Source organism: Amblyraja radiata, chromosome 13 (assembly GCF_010909765.2).
Source record: "Amblyraja radiata isolate CabotCenter1 chromosome 13, sAmbRad1.1.pri, whole genome shotgun sequence".
In the NCBI taxonomy this organism is placed as follows: domain Eukaryota; kingdom Metazoa; phylum Chordata; class Chondrichthyes; order Rajiformes; family Rajidae; genus Amblyraja; species Amblyraja radiata.
Genome location: NC_045968.1, coordinates 39,128,975 through 39,146,894, shown reverse-complemented (window position 1 = coordinate 39,146,894; position 17,920 = coordinate 39,128,975). Strand labels below are relative to the sequence as shown.

At 45.4% G+C, this 17,920-nt stretch overlaps 1 protein-coding gene across 2 annotated transcripts in view; it reads right to left on the bottom strand.

Annotated features, from left to right (window-relative positions):
• Positions 1-8,944: 8,944 nt before the first annotated feature.
• The window catches only part of mindy4b (MINDY family member 4B), a 46,084-nt gene continuing 37,108 nt past the window's right edge, over positions 8,945-17,920 (bottom strand). For both annotated transcript variants that reach the window (XM_033031841.1, XM_033031842.1), the window contains 3 exons: positions 17,128-17,304; positions 12,092-12,272; positions 8,945-9,374 (listed from right to left, as the gene is read on the bottom strand). In XM_033031841.1, coding sequence (XP_032887732.1) covers positions 9,232-9,374; positions 12,092-12,272; positions 17,128-17,304 — 501 coding nt within the window. In that variant the 3' untranslated portion in view covers positions 8,945-9,231. The remainder of the gene's footprint in view (positions 9,375-12,091; positions 12,273-17,127; positions 17,305-17,920) is intronic.

Here is a 17,920-nt window from a genome sequence, read left to right as displayed (position 1 = left end):
ATGGGAGTGGGGGGGGATCGTCCCCCACCTCTCAAAACGGGGGGGGGGGGGGGGGGGGGGGGACGTGTCCCCCCTGGCCCCCCACGGGGATTTCTGCCCCTGGATAGATGACATGCTCTAATAGTTTACAACAAACTGAGGTGGACGGCCGGTAATTTGCAGGGTCAGTTCCACTCCCTTTCTTAAATAAAGCAATGATGTTGGCTTGCCTCCAATCATGAGGTAGTTCACCTGTCTGAACACTCTGGGAGAAGATAATTTGCAAAATGGGTGCCACTTGTTCAGCACACAATTTAAGTATTCTTGGAGAGATGCCATCTGGACCAGAGGCTTTATTTGCATCTGATTCTGATTCTGGATGATCAGCCACGATCATATTGAATGGCGGTGCTGGCTCGAAGTGTCAAATGGCTTACTCCTGCACAGACTTTCTATGTTTCTATGTTGACATGGTGGTGCTGCCTCACAGCGCCAGCGACCTGTGTTCGATCCTGAATCTGGGTGCTGTCCGTGTGGAGTTTTCCCTGTGACCATGTGGGTTTTCTCCCGATGCTCCAGTTTCATCCCACACTCCAAAGATGTACTGGTTTGTAGGTTAATTGACTTCGATAAGTTGTAAAATTGTCCCTAGTGTGTAATATAGTGCTAGGGTATGGGATGATTTCTTGTCGGCGTGGACTCAGTGGGCCAAAGGGCCTGTTTCCCTAAAGTCTAAAATCTGAATCTGCCACAGCAGTTTTGAATGGGGAATGAATGTGTTGACCAGGTCACATGAACGAAGAATTTATTGGTGATAGAATGTCAGCATCAGTCAGTCGCAATGGGGCTGTTGGCTGTGTCAGTTCTTAAACAGCTTATTACAGAAGCTAGTGGGCGTTTTAGAGTTTATAGGTTGGGGAAGGAGGACGGTTATGGTTTTGGATCATTTAAGCTTAACATGGAATGTGTCATAAAAATTGAATCCACTCGTGTATAATGGATATTGCTAGATATATAGCACATGTGGAGGCAGGCAAATAAGCAGTTTGATGACTAAACAGACTGTCTACATGCAGTTAGATTCAGTCTAAGTGAGAGTTTATGGAGGAGGGGCAGTGTTTCCTGTGTTCCTCTGGTAATGTGCAGTTCTGATCGGCTATTACAGGAAGAATATGGTGGCTTTGGAGAGGGGGCAGAAGAGGTTCACCAGAATGCAGCCTGGATTAGAGGATATTAGTGATAAAGAGAGGTTGGACAAACATGTTATTTTCTCTGGGGCGTCGGAGGCTGAGGGGAGACCTGATAGACGTCTATACAATTTTGGGAGTCATAGATAGGGTAGAGAGTCAGAACCTTTATCCCAAGGTGGAAATGTCAAAGACCAGAGGACATACTTTAAGATGAGAGGGGCACAATTTAAAGGAGATGTGTGGGACAAGTTTTTTCTACACGGAGTGCTGGGGGTGGTCGTGGAGGCAGTTACGATAGTGGAGTTTGTGAGGCTTTAATATAGGCACATGGATATTCAGGTAATGGATGGATATAGATCATGTGGCAGCAGAGGAGATTAGTTTATCTTGGCATACAGACATTATGGGCCAAAGAGCCTGTTGCTCTGCTGTACTGCTTTATACCGAAGATAGACACAAAGTGCTGGAGTAACTCGGTGGGTCAGACAGCATCTCTGGAGAAAAAGTATGAGTAACATTTCAGGTCGGAACGCCTTTACAGACCTCTTCAGTTCCTTATTACACATTTTGTACTGTTCTATGTTCTAGGGAAGGGGACAGATAAGAATTGAAAGAATAGTCATAGAGTCCTTCAGCATAAAAACAGGCCCTTCGGCCCGACTTGCCCACACCGGCCAACCTGTCCCATCTACACTAGTCCCACCTGCCTGCATTGGGCCCATATCTGTCCAAATCTGTCCTATCCATGTTCCTGTCTAAAGGCTTCTTAAAAGTTACGATAGTACCTGCCTCAACTACCTCCTCTGGCAGCTCGTTCCATACACCCACCAACATTTGCATGAAAAAGTTATCCTCCAGGTTTCTATTTAATCTTACGTCCCCTCACCTTTAATCTATTTCTTCTGGTTCTCGATTCCCCTACTCTGGGCAAGAGTCTTTGTGCGTCTACCTGATCTATTCCTCTCATGATTTTATACACCTCTATAAGATCACCTCTATTTTGTACACCTCTATAAGATCACCCCTCAACCTCCTGTGGTCCAAGGAATAGAGTCCTTTAATCACTTACTCAGTGGAAACTAGGACTCTGAATTAAGTGCCATAGTGATAATACTGGAATGCTGAGTTTAAATATAAGGTTAAATATGGACTCACTGAATGGTAAAGCAGTCACAGGAGACTGACTGGATGGTTCTAGCTCTGGAAGGTGCCTGAACTAATGAACCACAGTGGGAGGGTGATGGAGTCACAGTTCAGATCAACACCATCATCATACAGCATTCACTAAGGAATATATTTCAGGAGCAGTAACAGGGCGGCACAGTGGCACAGCTGGAACAGCTGCTGCCTCAAAGTGCCAGAGATCTGAGTTTGTTCCTGACCTCGGATGTTGTCTTTGTGGAGTTTTCACGTTCTCCCTGTGACCGCATGGGTTTCCTCCAGGTGCTCCAGTTTCCTCCCACATCTCAAAGAAGTGCGGGTTTGTAGGTTATTTGTGCTCTGTAAAAATTACCTCTAGTGTGTAGCAAGTGGATGAGAAAGTGGGATAACATAGAACTAGTGTGATCGGAGATCAATGGTCAGTGTGGACTCGGTGGGTCGAGGGGCCTGTTTCCATGCTGTCCCTTTCAATCAATCAATCTAAGTGTTTGTCTAATTGAACATAGTAAATGTATTGCTTCCATCTTTGAAGCAGCACACTACAAATATTAACTCCTATCCATGGATTAGCACTATGAACCAGAGCCACTCTTCTATATGTTAGTAGAAACAAAGAACTGCAGATGCTGTTTAATACATAAAAGGACACAGAGTGCTGGAGTAACTCATCGGGTCAGGCAGCATCCCTGGAGAATATGGATAGGTGATGTTTCGAATCGAGACCCTTCTTCAGTTTAGTAGTTCGGTAAACGCAGGCCTAATGGACAGCCACAGCTCAGTTGCAACTCTCTTGCATCTGTGTTCAAGATGTTGAGGGGTTCAAGACCCACTTTGAAAACCTGAGTATATATTTTAGACTGTTGCTTTACAATACCGGTCCACCACCAATATTCTGGCATCCTTGGTTCCAGAGCTATTCTGGATTATCTTTTTTGCTGGACCAACAGAGGTCATAGCCTCCAACGGCACTGGAACAGTCCATTTAGGCAGCCGAAGAGCCGAGATACTGGCCTGCAAAGTCAGCCTCGGAAGTCGGCTTATGCCCCTGTCCCACTTAGGAAACCTGAACGGAAACCTCTGGAGACTTTGCGCCCCACCTAAGGTTTCCGTGCGGTTCCCGGAGGTTGCAGGTGGTTGCCAGAGGTTGCAGGTAGTGGAAGCAGGTAGGGAGACTGACAAAAACCTCCGGGAACCGCACGGAAACCTTGGGTGGGGCGCAAAGTCTCCAGAGGTTTCCGTTCAGATTTCCTAAGTGGGACAGGGGCATAAGGGAACAGATCTGCTGGTTTCGGCCATGCTGGAGGTCCAGAGCCCTGGTGACAAGGGGAAGATTCGACCCGCTGATCGGCCACGGAAGTCCAAATGAGGTCAAGATTGGCTGCCTCACCTACCCCAGGTGCCACATTTTTGGGGGGACTTCCAGGGGGGATTTCAAATGCGCTCCCATAATTTTGTCCAGATTAAAGGAGGTGCCAGATCACCAGTTGCCGGAAAATGGTTGGTGGACCTGTATCTGGTTTATAAAGTTGTGTGTATTCAAGCAAAAATTGGTACCGGACTCTATAAATAAATAATATAAAGGCTGATCCAATACCCTACTACATGAACCAAATGATTCACTTTCCAAGAGAATTACATGGAGAATCCTTTTTCTTGCTCTTGTTAGCAGAAATATTTATCTTTAATTTAGAAAAGGTAAAGCCAGGTAATTGTTACAATTGATCAAAGATTAATGATCTCAAGAGAAAAAATAGCTCTGTTGAAGGATAAGCCATAATGTCCATCTCCCGGCAAGAAGGGCTCCTGCCGAGCCACGGCCTTATCCCAACAGCGGGCCTGGGGACTCGCCCGGAGAGGGAAGCCTTCGAGCCCGGCCCCTGCTCACCCCTAAAGACCGGGAATCAGAGAGCAGGTGGAGGGAGACGCCGGCGGAGATTGATTTTGTCTTTGCACTATAATTATTGTATTATAATATATATATATATATAATGTGTGTGTGTTCGTGTGTATAAATATATAGGAGGTAGACACAAAATGCTGGAGTACCTCAGCGGGACAGGCAGCATGTGTAAGAAAGAAATGCAGATGCTGGTTTAAATCGAAGTGAGACACAAGATGCTGGAGTAACTCAGCGGGTGAGGCAGCATCGCTGGAGTATCGAAGGCAGGCACATCTCTGGAGATGCTGCCTCACCCACTGAGTTACTCCACTATTTTGTGTCTACCTTTGATCTCCAGAGATGCTGCCTCACCCACTGAGTTACTCCAGGATTTTGGGACAAGCAGCATCTCTGGAGAGAAGGAATGGGTAACGTTTCGGGTCGAGACCCTTTTTCAGACTTTACTTTGGAGAAGTTCTCTAAAGTATGAGTGTTCAGCAACATCCTCTCTCACTGGTTCTTTCTTGTATGAATATGAATATATCTATATATGTATATATACACACACACACACACACACACCATTGGGCTAGTGGTATGTATATTGATTTCTCTAACCTCAAGTAACCCCAGCATTCCCTCTCTCTCTATCCCTGCCCCACCTAAGTTGCACTCGCTTCCCGTTTTCACCCTCCAAACAGCTAACAATGGCTTGATTCTTTTATCATCATTACTTGTTTGCATATCTTTCTTTCATTGTTCTTTATCTCCCTACATTATCATCTATATCTCTTGTTTCCCTTATCCCTAACTAGTCTGAAGAAGGGTCTCGACCTGAAACTTCACCCATTCCTTCTTTCCAGATGCTGTCTGCCAGGTAATTGTTACAATTGGCCAAGTCACTTCAGCTTTTTGTATCTATAAATATTTACCTGTGTATATGTATATATATATATATATATATATATATATATATATATATTATATGTGTGTGTGTGTGTATACTGAACTTTTTGTTTATTATATTGTTTACAGAGTACTATGTTTACATATTCTGTTCTGCTGCTGCAAGTAAGAATTTCATTGTTCTGTCTTGGACAAATGACAATAAAACACTATTGACTTGATTCCCTTCCCCTAGAACTTCAGGGCGAAAGCAGAGAAATAAGAGGGGTGAGAAGAAATGGACTTGAAATGAGCTATTCCAAAGCCTCCGTTGTTGATCGATTATTATATCACACAGGAGGTTGCAGCTGGATGGATTTCAAGAACTTGCAATGTTAATTTGACTTGACTGAGCGTGAGTATAACTTGACTAAGGCGCTTTCCCTTCCCCCTGAAATGCTGCAGAATTTGGTAATCACTGATGCAGTGTCACTGCAGAAGACTGTGTTAAAGCAATTATTTATTAAATCTTAACACAGCGGCTGTTTAGTGCCATCTATGGGAGAAATACTGTATTAGTTTGAAAAGTTCATACAAAGCAATTTAAAAGGCTTGAAATTGACTTTTGTTGATCAAGGATCGGCAAATCTCCTCATCTGATAAAGTTGTATCAACTTGATTGATAGTGGATTCAGAATACTTAGTGTTAGTAATCTAAATGCTACTGAACCAACTAAATGTTACTGATCATTACAAGGATGATCCCAGAAATATTTGAGTTAACATATAATGAGCGTTTGACAGCTCTGGGCCTGTACTTGCTGGAGTTTGGAAGGATGAGGGGACACCTCATTGAAACTTACTGAATAGTGAAAGGCCTGGATATAGTGGATGTGGAAAGGATGTTTCCACAAGTGGGAGAGTCTAGGATGAAAGGGCACAGCCTCAGAATAAAAGGATGTACCTTTAGAGAGGAGATGAGGAAGAGTTTCGGAGGGTGGTGACTCTGTGGAATTCATTGCCACATAACCCTCTAGTGCTGGACATTTCCACTCTGGGGAACGTGATTCTGACTGTCTACCCATGTATATGCATACAGTATTTAAAATTCTTGAAGGTTTGATTTGTATGGTCTCTTGTTTCCAATTGTCCATCCCTTAGACTCGGGCCATTGTCACCAACACATCCGCACTCACAAGGTACTTCTTCCCAGCGTTCACTCTGAAGATAACAGACTCTTACTTCTTTGACAATTACAGTCTGTGAGCCAAACAAAATCCTCTGCTTTATGTCCACATTTAAAAAAAAAACAATGACCAAAAAACTTCTCTTTCACAAAACACAAATATATTCAATGCTGCTATGAATCTTCTCCTGGGTTTAGTAACATGAAACCAGGAAGAGGAAATTTGAACTCTTGAGTATATTGAAGCATTCAGTGGGATCACGACTGAACTGTGTCTCAGTTCCTTGATCCATCTAGGTTCTGTAGTATATTAACAAAATACACCTAGTCTATCTTTATATAACCCTGGGGTATATTGCAGGTGGTCGCAGAACTAATGGACTAAGATATGTCTCTATGTAACACTGGGTTATAGTACCTGTACTGGAGGGGACAGGTCTGTCACTGTGTAACACTGGGGTACAGTACTGGTGGATCTGGGTTTGTCACAGTGTAACACTGGGGTACAGTACTGGTAGGGACAGGTCTGTTGCTGTATAACACTGGGGTACAGTACTGGTAGATCTAGATCTGTCTGTGTAACACTGGGGTACATTACTGGTAGGATGGGTCTGTTGCTGTATAACACTGGATACAGTACCAGTAGAACACTGGGACACAGTACAGGTTGATCTGGGTTTGTCACTGTGTAACATTGGTGTGCAATACTTGGAAATTCAGGTCTGTTGCTGTATACCACTGGGGTACACTACTTGAGGGGACGTGGCTGTCGCTGCGTATCACTGGGGTACAGTACTGGTGGGGATGTGTCTGTCACTGTATAACACTGGGGTACACTACTGCTGGGGGGGTGGAGGGTCTGTCACTGTATAACATTGGGGTATAGCACCAGTGGGGACGGGTCTGTTGCTGTATAACACTGGGATACATTACCAGTGGGGACAGGTCTACTACTGTATAACACCGGGGTACAGTACTGGTGGAGACAGATCTGTCCTCACATAATAAAGCATAATAAGCCATTAACTTTGTAAATACTGTTTCTTTCCCTTTAGATTTTGTACGACATAACTTTTTTAATTCCCTGTTCCTCACAAGCTTCCTCCGTGTTTAATTTCCTTTCAACTGCAATTCTTGGAAATTCAAGAATTAGGTTCCCCACGTGATCTGTAAAGTGAGAGCGACAAAGATTAAAGGAGATGTGAGGGGTAAGTTTTTAATACAAAGAGTGGAGGGGGCCTGTGAACTACTGCCAGGGGTGGTGGTGGAGGCAGGTATGATAGTGCTTTTAGACAGGAACATGGATCTGCAGAGAATGGAGAGGTATGGGTCATGTGCAGGCAGATTAGTTTATCTTGGCATCAAGTTCATCACTAACATTGTGGGCCGAAGGGCCTTACCTACACTGTACTTTTCTATGTTCTGTGTAGCAATGTCTGGAGGACAATCAGTATCAACTGAAGATTGTAACTGGTCAAAATATTCTAGCTTATAGTATTAAATGAGAAATATAATGAAACAGAATTTCATTATTAACACCTCAATTTTTGCAGTAATTCGGTATTAAGCTTGCCTCAGATAGTTAATTCCTGCCATTATAAGTGTAAGCAATAATATCCTTAGTGTTTAACAACAGTTAGTTAACCTCTCTGAGACTGAAGCACAACTATTCAAAGTGTAGCGGCATATTCCTTCATATTTTGAATTTTAGTGGGAGATTAAAAATTTTCAAATTTTAAAGATATTTTTCTATATCAGGGTGGCAAAGAGGCGCAGCAGTAGAGTTACTACTTTACAACCTCGGAGAGTCGGGTTCGATCCTGATTACGGGTGCCATCTGTACGGAGTTTATATGTTCTCCCTGTGACCATGCAGGTTTTCGCCGGATGCTCCGGTTTCCTCCCACACTCCAGAGACGAACAGGTTTGTAGGATAATTGGCTTCTGTAAATTTGTAAATTATTCCTCATGTGCATTATAGTGTAAGTGCATGGGATCACAATTGGTTGACGTGGACTCGGTGGACCAAAGGGCCTGTTTACGCGCTGTGTCGCTAAAGTAAAATCTTAATATCCCGGTCCATTTTCAATCTTTTCTATGAATCCAAATGTTCTTCCTTTCTTAGTATCTTTTGGTGTTTGTAACTTGATATTGTGTCGACCCTTTTTAAATTCACCCTCCTTTTCATCCCTTCCAAAGTTTATATTCCAATTCTAACATTAATTCTTATCAAGAGATAGCTTGCTGGTTACCCCCATTCACTGAAATCCAGGTATCTGTTGTTAAGCCATTACCAGCAAGTTTGTGAGAAAATTCCTTTGAGATGAAGGGTGCAGAGGCAGATGTAACTACCAGGGTGATTTGATAGTCCTATAGGATCTAGCATATTTGCTGTGCCTCATAGAAAGTCCAACCTTTTAGTGAGTTAGCAGGAATAAAATTGTTTGATGATTCAACTGAGGCAACCCTTGTAAAAAGGATGAGAAATTCTAAGAACAGCAGCACAGTGGCCGAGTTGCTGCCTTACAGCGCCAGACCCGGGTTCAATCCTGACTACGGGTGCAGTCTCTACGGTGTTTGTACGTTCTCCCTGTGACTACATGAGTTTTCCCCGGATGCTCCGGTTTCCTCCCGCACTCCAAAGATGTACATGTTTGGTGGTTAATTGGCTTCTGTAAAATTTCCCCTAGTGTGTAGGATAATGTTAGTGCACAGGGTTGTACACTAACTGGTGTACTGGTCGGCGTGGACTCGGTGGGCTAAAAGGCTTGTTTCCATGCCGTATCTCTAAAGTCTAAAGCCAGAATGGAAACACATGCTGGGATCAAATAGGGATGTGATTTGTGCCGTATTCGGGAACTGTGAATTTGAACTTGCCTATCTCTAGTTTCCCAGTACCACAGGCTTGGCCAATTGCCTGCTATTGCCCCACAGTTTGGTGATGTCCCTGCTTCAGTAAAATGGGATAGTCCCATTCCAGTCCACAACAGCTCCTTCCCACTTAGTACGGACGGTCATCAACACCGAAGGAAATCTTTTCTCTGGATCATCTTCCTCCTCGTGCATCCCCTCTTCCCAATGATGGGAGTGAGTGTCTACAAGGCAAGGAGGAGAAGAAAATATGAATGTTTGAGAATTTGGTTGGAAATGCAAGGAAAAGAAGACGGGCGCAAGGTCTAATAGTAGATAAGAGATTCAAGGTGCTGGAGTAACTCAGCAGGTCAGGCAGCATCTATGGAGAACATGAATAGGTGACGTTTCCGGTCAGGACCCTTCTTGGAGTAAGTCAACGGGTCAGGCAGTATCTGTGGAGAACATGGATAGATGACATATCAGGTCGGGACCCTTCTTCAGACCGAAGGTCCCGACCTGATACGTTACCTGTCCCTGTACTTCAGAGATGTCTCCTGACCCAATGCGTTACATTAGATTCAAGAGAGTTTATTGTCATGTGTCCCTGAAATTCGTGCTTTGCTTCAGCACAACAGAACATAGTAGGCATGAATACAGAACAGATCAGTGTGTCCATATACCATTGTATAAATATATACACACATGAATAAATAAACTGATAAAGTGCAAATAACAAATAATTAATGTTCAGAGTTTTGTCCGAGCCAAGTTTAGCCGAACACCTCCGCTCAGTCCGCAATAACCTACCTGAACTCCCGGTGGCTCAGCACTTCAACTCCCCCTCCCATTCCCAATCCGACCTCTCTGTCCTGGGTCTCCTCCATTGCCAGAGTGAGCAACAGCGGAAATTGGAGGAACAGCACCTCATATTCCGTCTGGGGACCTTGCGTCCGGATGGCATTAACATTGAATTCTCCCAATTTTGCTAGCCCTTGCTGTCTCCTCCCCTTCCTTAACCCTCTAGCTGTCTCCTCCCACCCTCCCATCCGCCCGCCCTCAGGCTCCTCCTCCTCCTCCCCTTTTCCTTCCTTCTCCCCCTCCCCACTCCCCATCAGTCTGAAGAAGGGTTTCGGCCCGAAACGTCGCCTATTTCCTTCGCTCCATAGATGCTGCTGCACCCGCTGAGTTTCCCCAGCAATTTTGTGTACCTTCGATATTCCAGCATCTGCAGTTCCCTTTTGAACACAAGTTTAATAACCTGATGGCTGTGGGGAAGTAGCTATTCCTGAACCTGGTCGTTGCAGTCTTCAGGCTCCTGTACCTTCTACCTGAAGGTAGCGGGGAGATGAGTGTGTGGCCAGGATGATATGGGTCATTAATGATGCTGCCAGCCTTTTTGAGGCAGCGACTGCGGTAGATCCCCTCAATGGATTAGCACTTTGTGTCCTTTTGTGCAAACCAGCACTTGTTTCTACAAGAGGCACAAAGCTTTGGAGTAACTCAGCGGGTCAGGCAACATCTCTGGAGAACATGGATAGGCGACGTTTCGGGTCAGGACCCTTCTTCAGACTGATTGTATTTAAGAGGGAGAAAGCTGGATAAGATAGGTGGGACAGGACAAAGCCTGGCAAGTGATTGGTGGATGCAGAATAGGGGGGTGGGGGGGGGGGGGGGGGGGGGGGGGGTAGGATTAGGGTTGATTGGCAGATGGTTTGGACAAAGGCCAGAAATTAAATGACAAAAAGTGTGAGATAAGGAGAGAAGAGTGAAAAGTGAAGCCAGAAAATGCACACCTCTCGATTCAGGGACAGTTTCTTCCCAGCTGTTATCAGGCAACTGAACCATCCCACCAATAAGTAGAGCGCGGTCCTGATCTACCATCTACATCATTTGAGAGTCGCAGACTAACTTTAATCGGACTTTATCTTGCATTAAACATTATTTCCTTTATCCTGTATCTGTACACTGGATGGCTTGATTGTAATCGTATGTCTTTCCGCTGACTGGATGGCACGCAACAAAAAGCTTTCCACTGTATCTCGGTATAATTACAATAAACTAAACTAAAACTAATCTAAAGATAATAGCAATTAGAATATATAAGCTATTTGCATTGGGAATTAAATAAGCATTGCCTACAAAAGCTTAAGTCCATGAACTATCTGGCAAAGAATAAAGTGAAGAACATTTGATCTTTTGCAACATTGATACATAGATACATAGAAAATAGGTGCAGGAGTAGGCCATTCGGCCCTTCGAGCCTGCTCCATTCAATATGATCATGGCTGATCATCCAACTCAGTATCCCGTACCTGCCTTCTCTCCATACCCCCTGATCCCTTTAGCCGCAAGGGCCACATCTAACTCCCTCTTAAATATAGCCAATGAACTGGCCTCAACTACCCTCTGTGGCAGAGAGTTCCAGAGATTCACCACTCTCTGTGTGAAAAAGTTTCTTCTCATCTCGGTCCTAAAGGATTTCCTCCTTATCCTTAAGCTGTGACCCCTTGTCCTGGACTTTCCCAACATCGGGAACAATCTTCCTGCATCTAGCCTGTCCAACCCCATAAGAATTTTGTACGTTTCTATAAGATCCCCCCTCAATCTCCTATTGTCCATCATCCTCGACCTCGAGGGATATCCATGACAATACTGCATGTCTTTGGAGTGTGGGAGGAAACTGGAGCACCTGGAGAAACCCATGCACGGGGAGAATATACAAACTCGGTACAGACAGTGCCCATAGTCAAGATTGAACCCGGGTCTCTGGCACTGTAAGGCAGCAACTCTACCTCTGCGCCCATAGTCTAGTTTCCTATTCAAGGCTGTGCAGCTCTGACAGTGCGCCGCTCCCTCTGCACTGGTACTGATGCCTCAATGTTGATTCCTTGCTGGATTCAGAGTGCTATCAGTGACCAAAAGTTAACAAGAGTCCTACATTACTTTCAACAGTCCGTACCTATCGTGAGTTTGACTGCCTTTGCCTGTAATGGCTGGCCGGTGTAGAAATACAAATCAAAGAGATGTTCCATTTTCCAGTCAGACAGGAGCTGCCTCTTCGTGCTGAACAGCATGCTGAAAGTACTGTTGATGTTGCAAAGCCAAATTGGCAGCTTGGGAGTTTTCAGCATGCTTCCCACCTGCAAGAAAGAAAGTCTTCAACATCAATCCATTGCCAACCTAATGTAAAACAAGACAAGTTGCTGGAGAAAGTTAGTTGAGCATCATCTGTGGAGACAAAAGAACATCAACATTTCAGGTCCAGGAGGTCCCATTCTGGAGAATACGACCCAATCTCCATTTATGGGGAAAGTGTGGAGAGAGTGTCCAGCTTTAAGTTTCTGGGCACTCACATTTCAGAAGACCTCACATGGTCCACAAACACCGCCGCGCTGGTCAAGAAGGCACAGCAACGACTGTTCTTCCTGAGGACATTAAAAAAGACTGGTCTGCCCCAACAGCTGCTGACAACGTTCTACCGCTGCACCACAGAGAGCATACTAACGTATGGCATCTCTGTGTGGTATCTCAGCTGCACGGAGGCGGAGAGGACAGCTCTTCAGCGCGTCGTCAACAGAGCGCAGAGGATCATCGGGACAGAGCTACCAGCCTTGGAGGGCATCTACCACACGCGGTGCCTCAGGAAGGCCCTCAGCATCCATAAGGACTCATCACACCCCTGCCACGGTCTGTTTCAACTTCTTCCCTCCGGCAGACGTTACAAGGCCTTCTACGCCCGAACCTCCAGACTCAGGAACAGTTTCATCCCAAGAGCTATAGCGGCTCTGAACCGGCCCTAATGAGTGCCCCCCCACCCACCCCCTTTGGACAGTCTCCCTCAGATGGTCACGTCAATCAATTCAGCTTGCTTATTTATGTATTGTATTTATTTACCTTTCTTGGACTTCAGTGGAGCTGCACACTAAATCTCGTTGCACTGACGTGCAATGACAATAAAAGATATATTATTATTATTATTATTATTTATCCCTTGGTTCATTTATGGTTTCCGAGACGACATGTTCTTTGGAGATACTGCGTGGAAATTGGCCCTTCGGCCCACTGAGCCTGTGCCGACCAGCGATCACCCTGTACACTAGCACTATCCTACATACTAGGGACAATTTGCAATTTTACGGACGCCAATTAATCTACAAACCTGTGTAGGAAGGAACTGCAGATGGTGGTTTACACCGAAAATAGACACAAAATGCTGGAATAACTCAACGGGTCAGGAAGCAACTGTGGAGAAAAGGAATAGGTGACATTTCGAGTGACTTCGGGTCTAAAGAGCACTTCCAACCCCAAAACATCTATTCCTTTTCTCCATGATGCTGCCTGACCCTCTGAGTTGCTGGAGCACATTGTACCCATCTTAACCTACAAACCTGTACGTCTTTGGAGTGTGGGAGGAAACCAGAGCACCCGGAGAAAACTCACGAGTTCACGGGGAGAATGTACAAACTCTGTACCAACAGCACCCGTAGTCAGGATCAAACCCGGGTCTCTGGCAACAGTAAGGCAGCAACTCTACCGCTGCGCTACCCTAAGGTTCGTCTGGTTACAGGTTGAGCAAGAATAATAAATTAGGGAATGATGTGGATACTCAGAAAGTCAGGCAGAATCAGATATCTCATGGTCGAAACAGAGAACTGCAGATGTTGGTTAATATACAAAAGGACACAAAGTGCTGGAGTAACTCAGCAGGTCAGGTAGCAGGAGAACACGGATAGGTGACGTTTCGGATTGAGACCCTTCTTCGATCTGTTCAACAGGCAGTTGAGGGTTCTGCTCGAGTCAACTGCCTGCTCCACTTCCAGGCCTATGTCCGTGCCCGCCTGTCCCTGAAGAGAGAACACACGGGACTCTGGAGGCTTTCTGTGAACGCTGGTCACCGTGGTGGAGGGGGGGGGGGGGGGGGGGGGGGGGGGAGGAATAGGTCGATTACATCGAGGATATGGATAATAATGTTCTAATTTGTTGATTCATTGATCGATATTTGCAAACTGCTGGGCAGTTTTGATCTTCCCAGTTGTTTGAAACTGATTATTCGAGAAGAAAAAAAACAAGGAACTGATGGGCCACAAATCAAAACGTCGCCTATCTATTCCTCAAGAGATGCTGCCTGACCTGCTGAGTCATTCCAGCACTTTGTGTTCTACACTTGGAGACCAAAGAGTAGAGGTTGGACTCAGTTGCAAGGGTGAGAACATTCAATAGTTGGGGCACGTTATGATAGGATTTTTGGCAATGGTTGGATCAGGTAGCAATAAACAAGTTTGGTTTGGTTCAACATAAGTTTTAATTTTTTACCCGAGTTGACCTTTATTTTAGATTGTGGAGTTCAACTAGGCACATGCTCAACCACAGTCTGAAGAAAATCACTTATCCATGTCCTCCAGAGATGCCGCCTGGTCCACTGAGTTATTCCAGCAATGTGCTTTAGACTTTAGAGATACATCACAGAAACAGGCCCTTCAGCCCACCAAGTCTACACCAACCAGCAATCCCCTCTGCACTAGCACTATCCTATACACTGGGAACAATTTACAAAAGTCAATTAATCTACAAACCTGTACACCTTTGGAATGTGGTGGGAAACCAGAGCACCCAGAGAAAACCCATGCGGTCACAGGGAGAACATACAAACTCTGAACAGATAGCACCCGTAGTCAGGATCGAACCCATGTCTCTGGCGCTGTAAGGCAGTAACTCTACCGCTGCTCTACTGTGCCACTCTCTCACGATACCACTATCTGCAGTTCCTTGTATCTCCTTGTGCAACCATTTATAGGTTAATTGGATTCGGTAAAATAAATGGTAAATTGTCCCTACTGTGTCGCGATAGTGCTCGTGTACGAGGTGATCACTGGGCAGTGATGACTCGGTGAAGGTAGGGCCTGTTTCTGCATTGTATCTCTAAAGTCTAAAGACATGTTGGTTTCATAGATTGATTGGCCACTAAAAATTGCCCAGATTCTACCACCGAACAAATGCTTCCCTGTTTCAGTCCTTTCTTTAAGCAGCAGTACTTTCTCAAAGGCACTTGCAGCATTCCATGTGAAAACCAGAGTTTTGTAAAATCTCACCTACCTGAATTAGAAATTTAGCTCCATTGCCACAAGAAGGCACTTGGAGTACCACCAATATAACATTCTTAAAATGTGTGGGATTAAGTAGAACTCTTTCATGTTTCTGGAGAGAAGAAAACATGACTCCGCGGGTCAGGCAGCAGCTTTGGAGGATTGGAACGGGCGATGTTTTGATTTGCGACCCTTCTTCCGAAGACGTCTCCTTTTTCTTCCGAAGTCTGAAGAAAGGTCTCGACCCAAAACATCACCCATTCCAACCCTCCAGAGATGCTGCCTGACCCGCTGAGTTACTCCAGCATTTTGTGTCTACAGTTTAAACCAGCATCTGTAGTTCGTTCCTACACTCTTTCATGTTTGTTTGTGAATCACCATGTCTTACAACAAACAATTGTTGTGCATGCATTCAGAGTGGTTCAGGTCAGTCTGTGCCTTTTAAGAGGATTCAATGATTGAACTTAAAAGGAGTCCTGGGAGATGTTAGGTACACATACAAAACAATAATTGATGCATATCCAACTAAATCACGCACAAGTTGAGTGTAAGATGCATTTGAGAAGCCTTGAAGAATCTTGATAAAAATGTACAAATGTTCGACAGGCAAATTATCAGCTTTCTTTTGGTGACATATTTGATCAGTCTTTTGTGAGTATCTTAGCAACCGGATGCCAACATGGCAGCAGAACTTGCAACTACATGCAGTACATGAGTTAAGAGTTGATATTACAAAGACACCAGATATGAACTGGAACAATGTCTTACTGCAGATTTATAGGCACTTCAGATACACCACCATCACCCTAAATAACGTGTCACAGAGTCATATAGCAAGGAAACAGACCCAACTTGCCCACAATGGGTGGTGGAGGCAGGTTCCCTGGATGCTTTCAAGAGAGAGCTAGATAGGGCTCTTAAAAATAGCAGAGTCAGGATATATGGGGAGAAGGCAGGAAAGGGGTACTGATTGGGGATGATCTGCAATGATCACATTGAATGGCTCGTAGGGTCAAATGGCCTGCTCCTGCACTTATTGTCTATTGACTAAAATGTCCCATCTACACTCGTTCCACCTGCCCACAAAATGGGACAAGTTGGTCTTTGAAATAGCCAGCACAGGTCTGGTGACTGAAAGGCCTCTATCTCTGTTGTAAGCTCAGATGAAATGAACACACAGAAAGCCAATATGTTTGGTTTCACTGCTTCACCCGTCTCTATCATCGTTTGTTGGCTGCAACAGTGAAAGACCACAATTAGAGTCATAGAGTCACACAGCATGGAAACAGCCCACCGAATCTCCGACCACCCTGTACACTCGCACTACCCCACATACTGGGGGCAATTTTACTGGCCAATTAACCTATGAACTTCTTTGGCTTTGAAGTGTTGGCGGAAACCAGAGCAGCTGGGGAAAAACCACATGGTCGCAGGGAGAATGTAAAACTCCTACAGACAGCACCCGAGGTCAGGATTGAATCCGGTTATTTGGCGCTGCAAGGCAGCAACTTTTCCGCTGCGCCACCATGCTGCCCCACAGCTTCCCGTGCTCCAAGGAATAAATTTCTAACTTGCCCAACTTCTCCCTATAACTGAGGCCCTCAAGTCCCGGCAGCCTCCTTGTAAAGTTATCCAGCTGTTCTTAGTAGACTAGACCATGCTAGTGCATAAACCAAAGCATGCAGAATAAAACCAGCAGTGAAAATTCCGTCATGGCTCAGTGCTGAAGTAGGGTTGTGGTTAGAGTTGTGGAGGGTGGGTCAAGAGGCTGATTGTCCCTGGAGACCTGGATCGCAGTGCGGAATAGACCTCTGGAACTTTGTGCCTCTCCAATGGAAATATAATCTTCCCTGTTCTTCCCTTTTGAGAATACAGAGTCCCAGTTGAGCAACTTGAACAAACAAGAACTTGCCTGTGGGAGTTTATCACGGTCCATCTCGTGTCTATTCCAGTAGAGGTAGCCCACATCACCTCGAGTAAGGATTCCATGCTGTGGATCTCTCAGCAAGTTACCCTGGTCATCAGACTGAAGGTCACCATTGAAAACGTTTGGACTGGCTCTTCCAGTGAGCATGAGATTTATAAGTGCCTAGAAAGCAAGCCAAAAGGTTCAAAAAGCTTTATCTCTACAAAGCTGAGGCCACGCGCCAACTCTCGGACACCTCCTCCTACTTACCCTTGGACCATGACCCCACTGACGAGCACCAGGCCACCATATCTAGCACCATCACCGACTTCATCAATTCCCACGCCCTGCCCGACCAAGCTTCCAACCTCATCGTTCCCCAGCCCCGCACGGCCCGTTTTTACCTTCTCCCCAAAATCCACAAACCCGGCTCTCCCGGCAGACCCATTGTCTCTGCTTGTTCGTGCCCAACCGAACTCATCTCCACATACCTTGACTCCATACTATCCCCCTTGGTCAAATCCCTTCCCACCTATGTTCTAGACACCTCAGACACTCTCCGCCGCCTCCACGCATTCCACTCTCTACGCCCTCACCCCCTCATCTTCACCATGGATGTCCAGTCACTCTACACCTCCATCCCCCACCAGGATGGCCTCAAAGCCCTCCGGTTCTTCCTCGACCAGAGGAGCAATCTATACCCAGCCACTGACACCCTCCTCCGCCTAGCGGAGTTGGTCCTCACCCTCAACAACTTTACGTTTGACTCCTCCCATTTCCTCCAAACACAAGGCGTAGC